The 11425-nt window shown below is 60.2% G+C and overlaps 1 protein-coding gene across 1 annotated transcript; it reads left to right on the top strand.

Annotated features, from left to right (window-relative positions):
* Positions 1-1980: 1980 nt before the first annotated feature.
* On the top strand, positions 1981-5407 carry CD93 (CD93 molecule). The gene is made up of 2 exons (XM_031434335.2): positions 1981-4356; positions 4582-5407. Exons 1-2 carry the CDS (start codon positions 2423-2425, stop codon positions 4604-4606), a joined length of 1959 nt encoding a protein of 652 aa, XP_031290195.2. The 5' UTR covers positions 1981-2422; the 3' UTR covers positions 4607-5407.
* The last annotated feature ends 6018 nt before the right edge of the window (positions 5408-11425 follow it).

The following is an 11425-nucleotide window of genomic DNA, read 5'->3' as shown; positions in this document are numbered from 1 at the left end:
CAGCAGCTTGTAAAGGTCACACAGCTCATGAGCTGCAGAGCGGGGTTCGCACCTGGGGTATATGCGTTCTGTTCTTTCAGTGCAGAACCCTTGGAAACTCACAAGCTGCCCCCAGGGAGAGTGTGGCCTCACGTGGCTCTGCACACGTGGGATGTGCACCAGGGGGTCCGTGCAGCAGGTCACACGGGGGCACGATGGGGTTACTGTCCTTCTTTGTTCTTTATTTTTTATTTAAAACATTTTTATATTTGTTTTACTTCCACAAAAAAGGGAAGGACACAGCTTCATGAAACCTGCGGTTGCCAGCGGAGAGGTCCTCCCGCGCCCCTGAGGGTCCCTCACTGCAGGGACGAAATCTCCCCCATGCCGGCCTCCCCATGCCGGACGTCAGTGCTTCCCCAGGGATTTCAGAGGAAAAGCCCCCTGTCTTCACTGCCTGGGCTCCCAGAGTGCCCCTCCCCCAGACCCCCCTCCCCACTCCCCGGGGTCTTGTCTGACTGCCTTCCTTCACTCCTTTAGGAAGGTCATGCCCCGCCCCCAGGGCCTGGGTACAAGCCACTCCCCCGCGTGGCCATCACCTTCCTCTCCGTTATTCCTCCTTTCAGTCCTGGCCTCGCTGCCATTCTTCCCCACAGGAGCCAGCCCAGCGGCCCACCCCTCAACCAGGTCCAGACCTCTCCTGACGCTCTGAGGCACCTTTCACAGCTGCAGCTGTTCAGCATGTTCTAGTCTGTCCCCTCTAAGAGATGTCAAGGGTCACGGAGGCAAGAGTTTTCTCCTAGAATCCCAGTGCTGAGCCCAGCACATGATGAGGCCTTAGTTAACATTGGTTCAATGGATGGGTGGATGGATGGATGGATGGGTGGGTGGATCTCGACGGGCAGGAAGAATCCTGTGGGTTCTAAGGAGGCATCTCTGGACTATTGCAAACTTCTGATTAACACAGAAAGGCATGAGGCGCTCCCTCTGAGGGTCTCTGATGGAGCCTGGGGTGGCTACTTTATCCCTTGTGGAGGCTGAAAGGCAGGGAGCTCCTCAGCCCCACAACACGCTAACTCAGATCTCTGAGGGGAGCCAGTGTGGCAGACGCTGGTGCCGCACACGCCGCCCTCGGCAGTTCCTGCCACCCTCCACCTGAGCATCCCCCGGGACCCTGGGTCCTCCCCACCAGCCAGACTGATAAGGAGCTGCCGCCGCGGGGGAGGGGAGCAGGAGGAGGAGAGCCCAGCCCCGCCTCGGGGACAATCTGACGCGTGGTCCACACCGTCTCCCAGGGCCTCCCCACCAGGGGACAGAGTTCCGGAGCCACAGCCCATCTGCTGGTTCATTGTCACCGCTGGCCCCTCCTCATCCCTGCCTCACTTCCCCTCCTAAACACACTGCTTGTCTCAGATCCTTGTCTTGGGTCTACTTCTCCGGGACCCCAACCAGTGACAGCCCTGAGGAGAAAAACACATCTGTCATTGCAGGAAAAAACCGTTGGGTCCAAGGGCCTTCGTAAGAGGCTGTGCGGAAGGAGGGATGTGTGGCCCGGACTGGTTCTGGGCCAGACCTCCCGCCCTCCCTGTAACCCCAGGCGGAGGGAAACAAGCTGCGAGCCTGGGGCCGGGGGGCCAGAAATGTCTCCATTTTTCCTTTCTGAGACTTTTTGTGACATGGTCACACCACAACACAGTGTTTGCAGTACAAAACCCTGAAAACTGCCAAATTTTACCCAATTGGATGAATGTCCTCGAGGAGCTTGGCATTGTGTAAGAAACGCAGACGTTCCCACGGCCCGGTTCCTATTTAAGAAGTGCCTATCTATTTAAAGTTCACGATGGGGGAATCAGAGAAAAAAGACTTTCAAAGCCAAAGGGAACATGAGAGAGGCGAAAGGAAAGTGCAGTTTGCTTCTAAAAAAGGCTGAAAATTATAACCATCCGTGGCCTCATGTCTCAAGTCGGAGGAGTTTTTTTTTCCTTCTTCTGGTTGTTTGCAAACCAAAGTGGAACTGTATTTGGGTTACAAAGTGAGCTTCCTTAAGTCCTGAGCCCCACAGAGTCTCTCCTCGCTCCGCAGCGTGCCCTCCCGCAGATGGGAGCGAGCACCGAGCCAGAACGCAGCAGCTGGTGTCTCCGGGCTGTAAGCAGACGTCTCCCCTCACACCACCGCCTTTCCTTATCTGCGGCCCAGCGACGTGGCCTGGCTCCTTTTATGAACAACAAAACCGTGATGGGGGTGACAGGAGTCAGAAACAATTCAGCGCAGGAAGCCGGGGTATCCGGTGAGAAGTAAGACAGGATGCGCCCTGGGTCAGGGGGCCTTGAAAGCCCTCAGCCTTTGTGTCCTTCTCGGCAACAGAGCGTCCACGTCGGAGCCCCGGGCTCCCCTCGCAGCTCAGCTGGGGCTGCCAGCCTCCCGCCCAGGGGACCCAGAGCCCATGATGGCCATGTCGTTGGGCCTGCTGCTGCTGTTGCTGCTGGCCCTGCCCCGGGAGGGGGCCGCCGAGGGGCAGGAGGCCGTGGTCTGCGCGGGGGCGGCCTGCTACACAGCCCACTGGGGCAAGCTGAGTGCGGACGACGCCCAGCAGCGCTGCAGCAAGAAGGGGGGCAACCTGGCCACGGTGAAGACCGAGGAGGAGGCCCGGCACATCCAGAGCGCCCTGGCCCGGCTCCTGCAGACGGCGGTGCCCCCGGCGGGGCGCATGGGCCGGTTCTGGATCGGGCTCCAGCGAGACAAGGGCAAGTGCCTGGACAGCAACCGGACGCTGAAGGGCTTCAGCTGGGTGGGCGGCGGGGAGGACACGCTCTACACCAACTGGTACAAGGGGGCCAAGAACTCCTGCATCTCCAAGCGCTGCGTGTCCCTGCTGCTGGAGCTGTCGCTGCCCGCCCTCGGCAGCCTCCCCAGGTGGGCCGAGGGCCCCTGCGGGAGCTCCAGGTCTCCTGGGAGCGGCATCGAGGGCTTTGTCTGCAAGTTCAGCTTCAAGGGGATGTGCCGGCCCCTGACCCTGGGGGGCCCCGGCCGGGTGAACTACAGCACCCCCTTCCAGGCCAGCAGCTCCTCCCTGCAGGCTGTGCCCTTTGCCTCTGTGGCCAGCGTGGCCTGTGGGGACGGGGACGGGGTCGGGGCCGTGAGCTTTCAGAGCTATTTCCTGTGCAAGGAGAAGGCCCCTGACGTGTTCGACTGGGACACCTCGGGGCCCCTCTGCGTCAGCGCCCAGCTAGGCTGCGACTTCAACAACGGGGGCTGCCAGCAGGAGTGCTTCGAGGGCGGGGATGGCTCCTTCCGCTGCGGCTGCCGGCCGGGGTTCCGGCTGCGGGACGACCTGGTCACCTGCGCCTCCCGGGACCCCTGCAGCTCCAGCCCATGTAGTGGGGGGGCCACCTGTGTCCCTGGGCCCCTCGGGAAGGACTTCACTTGCCACTGCCCCCAGGGCTACCAGCTGGGCCCCACTCAGCAGGGCTGCGTGGACGTGGACGAGTGCCGGGATGCCCCCTGCGCCCAGGAGTGTGTCAACACCCCCGGGAGCTTCCGCTGCGAGTGCTGGGTGGGCTACGAGCCCAGCGGCCTGGGAGAGGGGCCCTGTTGGGATGTAGACGAGTGCGCCCCTGGCCGCTCGCCCTGCACCCAGAGCTGCACCAACACCGAAGGCTCCTTCTACTGCTCCTGCGAGGAGGGCTACATCCTGGCCGGGGAGGATGGCACCCAGTGCCTGGACGTGGACGAGTGTGGCGGCCAGGAGGGCAGCCCCTGCGGCAGCCTGTGCTTCAACACGGAGGGGTCCTTCCGCTGTGGCTGCCTGCCGGGCTGGGAGCTGGCCCCTGACGGGGTCTCCTGCACCGAGGGCCCCACGTCCCCTGGCCCACCGCCCAGGCCTCCCCAAAGGGGGCACATGGGCAATGAAGAGGGGACGCTTGTGCTGTCTGCCACCACACCCAGTTCCACCGGGGACCCTGAGGGCACCTCCAAGGTGGCACCCACCTCCAGGGGAGCCTCCCTCCCCACCAGCATCCCCGTCCCCGTCTCCCTGGCCCCACCTGAGATGCTGGCCCCCAGTGGGACCCCTGGCACTGGGACGGAGCCCAGCACCCATCAGCCCACGGCCACCGCTGCCCCCAGGGAGCTGGCAGGGGAGGACTTCAAGGCCGAACAGAGCGACGAGGGTGCGGACGGGCAGAGGCTGCTGCTGTTCTACATCCTGGGCACCGTGGTGGCCATCCTGCTCCTGCTGGCTCTGGCTCTGGGGCTGCTGGTCTGTCGCAAGCGCAGGGCCGGGAGGGAGGAGGAGGAGAAGAAGCCCCAGAGTGCGGCCGACAGCTACTCCTGGGTCCCTGAGCGCGCCAAGAGCAGGGCTACGGAGAACCCCTACAGGTGAGGGGGCCTGGGCGGCCAAGGGGGCGGGAGGGTGGTGGAGGGCGGCGACCACGGCACAGAGCAGGCAGAGGGCGAGGGGCAGGCGCTGCCCACGCTGGAAGGCATCCCCCACCTCGGGGTCCCCCCTCCTCCCTGCCCGTGGCGCAGTGCACGGGCATCGCCCCCGGGTCTAGACTGCAGCCAGAGCTGTAGCTTCCAGCGTGTCTCCTTTGTTTTCCCCAGTCCGACGCCGGGGACAGACTGCTGAAGGTGAGGAGGCCCCGAGACACTGACAGCAGCCACCGTCCTCAGAGCCCTCTGCCTGCCAGAAGCAGGACCCCTGTCCTCCTGAAAGACTGGACTGGAATCGTAACAAATCCTTGTAAACCTTGTCTTGAAACATCTAGCAGCTTGAAAGGTGCAGGCTTCCCACGCGTGGTGGGTGGTGTTCCCGGAGTGGGAGTTGGTGGGGGGGGGTGATATTTCAGGAATTTCATGCGTATTTACCACCCCCCTCCGTCTCCCTGTCCAAACGCAAACATACGGAGCTCATTCCGCCCCGTGTCTGGATGGGGCTTGACAAGGCAGGTGCTAATGGGGCCCCTTGGAACTTCTCTGCCCACGCACGTCATCTAGGAAGAGGCCTGAGCCAGAGCCAGTCAGGGCTGGAATGTGTTCCTCGTGGTGTTTCGGAGGCCACGGCGAGGAATTGTTTGATTCTGTAAGATGCTGTTTCTGTGGGAGGGAGCAGGGTCAGAACTGGGGGCGTCCCTTTCCATTCAGGCGTTTGCATCCCCAGCTCTCCTGAGCTGGGAGCCACCTAAATCCTCCAGAGCGACCAGAAGCACACGCAGCCAGCAGGCAAGGAGGCAGGAAGTTTAGAAATCGCACTTTCCAGCTCTTCAGGTTCTGCGAGTCTTCAGTTTATCTGCAGGTAAAGTCTGAACAATGTGGGGAAAGTCACAGGCAGTGAGTTCAAAGGGCTTTTGGAAACAAGAGTGAGAGGGCAGGGTTTGTCTCCAAACTACTTGAATCAGTGCCTCTAAATAAATGCACGGATGTTGCCGCACGCTTGACTGATGGGACGGACAGTAGCCAGGAGAGTCAGGGAGCCCTGGGCTCGGGCCAGGACAGCGCCCGCCCCTCGCAGCTGCCCGGCCTCCCCGCAGGCTGCCCCGGCGGGGGTGCCCCGCTGAGCCTCTCATCCTGGTGGTTTCTGAAGGGTGTGTGAGGGCTGCCGGCCTGAGCTCCGAGAGCTCCGTCAGAGGCACCTCTGCGCAGTTCACCGTGCAGGAGGCCCCCGAGGGCTAGGCCTGGCCCTGCAGGCGCTAACCCAGTGCTGCCTCCCACACGTGTGGCTCCTTCCTCTGTCCCTTCAAAAAGATGGCGAGGAGGGAGGGTGTGCAAAGGGGAGAATGACTGTCTTGTGCAACAGTGGGCACTCTCGGAGTCACTTGAATTCAGAGCCCGGCTTTAAAGTGCCCACTTGCAAAGATTTCCCGCAGCAAACGCTGTTGCCGTCGGTGGCGCTTGGTCCCTGCTGGTCCCGCTTGGGTCCCCGGGAGGCAGCCGGTCACCGCAGGCCGGAGCCCTCAGGAGCTGCCTGAGCTGCAGAAGCCTGGGGCCTGGGGCGTTTCTGCTGCTGCCACCACCACGCAGGAGAGCAGGGGCCAGTCTCCCTCCTGGGAGCTGAGCGCCGTGTCTCAGGATGAGGGCGCCCCCGGGACCCTGGCTCCGCCTCAGGAACGCCTCCCCGCCGTGTGGGCAGGGCCCCAGCGCACCACCTCCAGCGCCAAGCAGACGCCCTTTGGCCAATTTTGAAATGTAGCTGCTATGGTTCCGACTTTATTTCAAACAGCAAATGGAAAAGTAAGGTGGGGGAGGGAAGGGAGGACGGAGACTGGACGGGGCCCACAGGGGTTCGGGACACCATTTTTTAAAGTCACCTAGTGTCCTCCTGTTCCCACTCGGTCGCTGGTGTTAGCACCCTGCGGGGGGGGGGGAGGTGCTGGCCATTGCCGCTCTGCTGATTACGGCTGACCTGCGTCTGCACTGACACGAAACGCTTCACTCCGGGCCGTTACAGCCTTCACCCGTATCACTGGGGTGAGGGGGACGGTCCCAACCCGCTGCCCCCAGCCCCCACCGTGCCTGTGGCCTTGAACGGACCGAGGTTGCTGACGTGTCCTTGATCTCTGTGTTGGACTCCCCCACAGCCCGGCCCTGTTCTGGTTCTGGGTTTGAATTCTCCTGGGGTGGGAAGGTGCAGCCCTGCCCTGGCACCCCAGCTGTGGCACCCACAAGGGATAAGCAACAGTTTCTCCAAACCCCATGGGTCAGAGCCAGCCCCTCCTCAAGTGAGGGAGTCTGTTTGCCCTCGCAGCCGCCCCCCGGCAGCGGCCGCGATCCCCCGACTGGACGACCTCAGGCAGCGAATCTGATGACAGCCGCTGGCCTCAAACAGATGCTGTCTTCTCCCCTCCAACACCACTGTCCCTCGTCTGCGGAGGCAGAATCCTTGCTCTGGGGACTCAGGGGCCACGGCAGGGACAAACAGGTGCCCAGGGTCTGTGTGGACTTTGACAAACCGTCCTCGTGTCCAGACGCCCAGGCAGCTCGGCTGTGACGGCCCAAGAAATGTTCAGACGGACAGAGCATAGGGGGTGCTCTGCGGGCACAGACCCCATCCGGCCGTGACCGTGACCTGGGGCTGGGCCGGGGCGGGCTGGGAGCTGCTCAGTCCCTGACCAGCTAGGGGGCAGAGTAACCAGGCGCTGGGGACAAGAAGAGGCTCCCCTTGGGAACAGGGTCAAAACAATGGAGACTTCGGTCCAAACAGAATTTCCCATAGTTGAATAACCCTACGTTCAGGACAGACGCCCCGCCCCGCCTCCCGCCTCCGAGGCAGGGCATTTAAAGGGCAGGCGTCTCCGTAACCAGGCCGGCTCCTCAACGTGAGGACGACCGCCACTCTGTCTCCTGGTGGTCGTTTGGAGAGGCTGACGCTGGGGGACGGTCCCTCGGAGAAGAAGAGTGTAGATGGCTGGGGTGGGGCAATTCTCTCAGATCCTTTGCACAGTGACCCACGGCCGCTCACAGGGTGGCTCGAGGCAGAAGCAGCCTTGCCGGTGTCACTTCGGACGCCCACGAGCCGCGTTCCCAGCAGCATCGTGGGAGGAGAGCTCTTGAGGGGTTCTGCTGGCCGGGCTGTCTCAGGCCTCCGCGCCCCCCGAGCAGCCCGACGTCCTCCCCGTGATCAGGCAGAAAGTGGAATAAAGCGTCAAACATGCACGCGCGCGTGCGGGGTCCGTGGTGCGGGAGGACCGGAGCCGGACGTGGGGCTCTGTGTCTTCCTTTCTGATCACGAGGCCTTGGTTGAGGACGTGGTGGGGCCTGGATTTACCACCTGTCAGGCTCTGGAGGATGTGGATTGGATCCTTGGCTGCTTTTATTCCAACTCTGTCTCCCGTGTGTGCGTCTGTGAAAACTGAGAGAGCAGATGTGAGATCTGAGGGAAAAAAGGCACTAAATTCAAAATAACACAGTTTTTTTTTCTTTAAAGAAAATACAGGAAAACCTTTTCCTTTTATTTTTCTTCTTGGCTTCTCCATTGTCTGATTCAGGAAAACAGGAAGGCTCTGATTCCTAGCAGCTGCAAAACGCTGTAACGTCCCCTGCGTGTTCCGTTGCTTAAACAATAGGGCTCGCTTGGAAGTCTGAGATTTAATCCCTGAAAACATCTGTCCTCTCGGGCTGTGGAAGCTGCACCTCACGGCTGTGTGATTTGTGGGGTCTGCCCACCAAAAACAAGAGGGTGATAATGAAACTCTCCACAGAGTCCGTCACCTAAATGCATCCGAGCCCCGTGACTGACACACACTGAAGTGTTTTTTAGAGAGCGAGCGTGTTTCGGGCTGTTCTTGGAGATAAAGCCCTTCTGTTTTAGGAGGAAACTCTGAAAGTCCTTTCTCGCATTGTTCCTCTTATCTGCAAGGTGGCCAGCGCTTCCTTTCGGCAGATTTGCCACCGGCCTCCTGGGCTGACGCTGTTTTTGCCTATTTTGCTCAAGCTTGAGTGAGACGGAGGCCAGGCCTCGCTCCGGGACGCTGGGTGCGACTGCAGAGGCCAGCAACTGCTCTGGAGCGTGAGCGCTAAGTCCGAACGCCAGCCTCTCTGAGTACGTGTGTTTGAGGCTTGTCCCCTGTTGCTGGGGTCCCGGGCTTGCTGGGCGGGGCCATCCCCCCGCTCCCCGGGGTTGGGGTGGGGCGGGGCTGCACCACAGGGCCCTCAGGCCTCTGAGAAACTGGGTGGCTCCCGGGTCAGCCTCACAGGGGAGTGGCTTGTCATCCTTTGTGCTTTGTTACGCGCCTATACTAATAAACTCTGAAATACATTGTTGTTGGCTTGTTTTAATATGTTTCTTTTCTTTCTCAAAAATTTTAAAAAAATTTAAAAAATTTAATTAAAATAATTTTTTAATTAATTTTTTAAAATGGAGGCACTAGGGATGGAACCCAGGGCCTTGTGCATGCTAAGCACGTGCTCTGCCCCTGAGCTCTGCCCTCCTGTCCTTGATGTGTTTCATAATAGCTCAAAATACACGGCACAACTTCTGCGTCCCTCCTCGAAGACACCTTGATGGCCCAGTTTCTGCATCTCCGCCTGCACCAGAGGCGACACTGGCCCAGGGTGCCCAGGCGGGGGGAGGCACTGCCCTCCTGCCCTTGGCACTCTGCCCTGGGGCTGTGGACACCGGAGGGGCTGGCGGGCAGTGGGTCCAGGGCCCCACAGCTGAGACCCAGGCCTGAGTCAGGCTTGCAGACTTTGCCTTCCGTCCCCGAGCGGTGTGGTGTCTCCACCTCCCCCTTGGCACCCTGCATCTTTTTAGCTGTGCAGGTGACACCTGGTGCAGGATTAAACACCTCCAGTTGGTGCGACGTGTAAACACTGGTCTGTAATTATCATTGGAGCACTATCACCACTTGGTTAGCAAACCTTTCTCAGCTGATCTGAGTGGTCGGGTAGGCAGCCCGATCGCTCGTTGCTGGGCTGCGGGAGTCTCACTGAGCCCGGAGGCGGGGGTGGCGGCTGGCGGTCAGGCTCCAGTGCACCTGCTTCTCAGCCTGTGCGTTTGGTAAGAACGGGGCTTACATGGGTAAAGGGCTCTGCTGTGAGGCCGATGGCCCAGGCACCTGCACAACAGTCATCACTCAGGACTGGACGACACTGATCCGGGAGGGGTCTAGCCACTAACAAAACACATTTGGAAATTACATCTCAACACGAAGAGCCCTGGCTGCTCCTCTCCCTACCACACGCACGCACACGCACCACAGACACACTCAGGGAAGCTCCCCCTGCACGCGCAATTCTAACGTCCTCCTGTCTTATACTGAAAAACCTGAGGCCAGGGTTTCCTGACTTACGGCAAGAGCCCATGAGTAGAAGTGCCGATTGTTTTTGAGGAATAGTTGGTTTACAATGTTGTGTTAGTTTCACACAGGCCCAGCCCAGTGATTCGGTTGCGCACATAGATCCCCTTTCCTTTTCTTTTCATTATAGGCCATTACAGGGTATTGAATACAGGCCCCTGGGCTGCACAGCAGGGCCCTGCTGTTTATCCATTTTATACGCTGTAGTTTGTATCTGCGAATCCCGAACTTCCAATATATCCCTCCACCCGCTTCCCCCCCCGTAACTGTAAGTTTGTTTTCAATGTTTGTGAGTCTGTCTCTCTTTTGTAAATAAGCCGTCACATTTTAGCAGGGATTCCTCCTGGTGACCTGCTACCTGCTCACTAAATCGATGGAAATGCTAGTAAATCTTTCAAACAGAATTCACTCACAAAAAAATCAATTTATGCAGAACTGTGTCTACCTCTCAACACAAGCGCGTTTCTAACAGAGAACATGCAGGCGGCCGCGGCCGCGTCACCGCGAGCTCCTGCGTCCTCGGCGGGAACTGAGGGAGCGGGTCCGGGTCTCAGCCACTCCTGGTTACGTTCAGTAAGAGGAGACAGAGGTAGCGCCCCACGAAAAGCCTCGTCCAGCCTCCCCCCGAAGGATGTGCTGACTGTACGGCCGCTGAAGGAGAGAAGACTGGCCCCCTCTCCTTTACAGCCCGGCCCCCATGGGAGGCGTGAAGGGCTGGGCGGTGCGAGGAGGAGACCCACCGGGCTGGCCCGGGGCCCACAGGCGCTCGCGGGAGCTTGAGCCGCGGGGACGCTCTTCCCAGGGCAGCCTGCACACCCTCGCCCGAGTCCCAGGTGCCCACAGCCAGAGCTCACCACTCGCTGCTGCCCGGGTTCCATTTGCTGGGGCTTTATTTCGGGTTCATCCCCATTGACTGGGATGTTCGTCCTCTCTTGTGGTTGAAATTGGTCTATAGAATTCAACTGTGGGGAAGGAGGGAGAGGGAGGGAGAGGGGAGGGAGGGAGGGGGATGGGGAGGGGAGGGGGAGGGAGGCGATGGGGAGGAGGGAGGAGGGTAAACAGAGAGGGATGAAGGGCAGGAGGGGAAGGGAAGGAAACTGGGAGGGCGTGCCCAGATGAAGGTCAGGTCGATGGTCAAGGGGCCCCTCCTACGCACACATGCACACACACACACACACAAGCACACACACATGCACACACACACACCCCCGCACTCACAAGAAATGCTCAAAAGCTCTCTGCCGTCCCCAGAGATTGTGCCCCTGAGCCCCGCAGCCCCTCCTCCTGGGATCGGAGGGCACATCCCATGCCTGCACCCTCATGGACCCCACAGGGCCTCCCCACTCTGTCCTGGTCACAGCGATGCACTCGTGTGCACTGGAGGAGGCGTGGTTCTGCCCTGTCGTCAGCGGCTACTTCTCCACCGGACTCACCCCCAGGGATGGGAGCGTCAGTGGTACCACTTTGTCCAGGTCAGCTGGCCAGTCTCTTAGAAAGTTAAACACGCACATGGCCTAGCAATTCCACTCTTGGACTTTTGCTGAAGGACAGCGAAACCATGACCCTCACGACTTGGCCACAAGTTACTCACGAGAGGTTTATTTATAGAGCCTGGACCAGAAAACGCCCAGCTGGTCATCAGCCGGGCTTGGATA

This window comes from Camelus dromedarius, chromosome 18 (genome assembly GCF_036321535.1).
Source record: "Camelus dromedarius isolate mCamDro1 chromosome 18, mCamDro1.pat, whole genome shotgun sequence".
Taxonomy (NCBI): domain Eukaryota; kingdom Metazoa; phylum Chordata; class Mammalia; order Artiodactyla; family Camelidae; genus Camelus; species Camelus dromedarius.
The sequence above is the reverse complement of the archived record's forward strand: the minus strand, read 5'-3'. Positions and strand labels throughout refer to the sequence as shown.

Coding starts and splice junctions, on each gene's coding strand:
- CD93 (XM_031434335.2), top strand. CDS start 2,423: ATGATGGCCATGTCGTTGGGCCTGCTGCTGCTGTTGCTGCTGGCCCTG. Junction 4,357..4,581: donor GCTACGGAGAACCCCTACAG/GTGAGGGGGCCT, acceptor TGTTTTCCCCAG/TCCGACGCCGGGGACAGACT.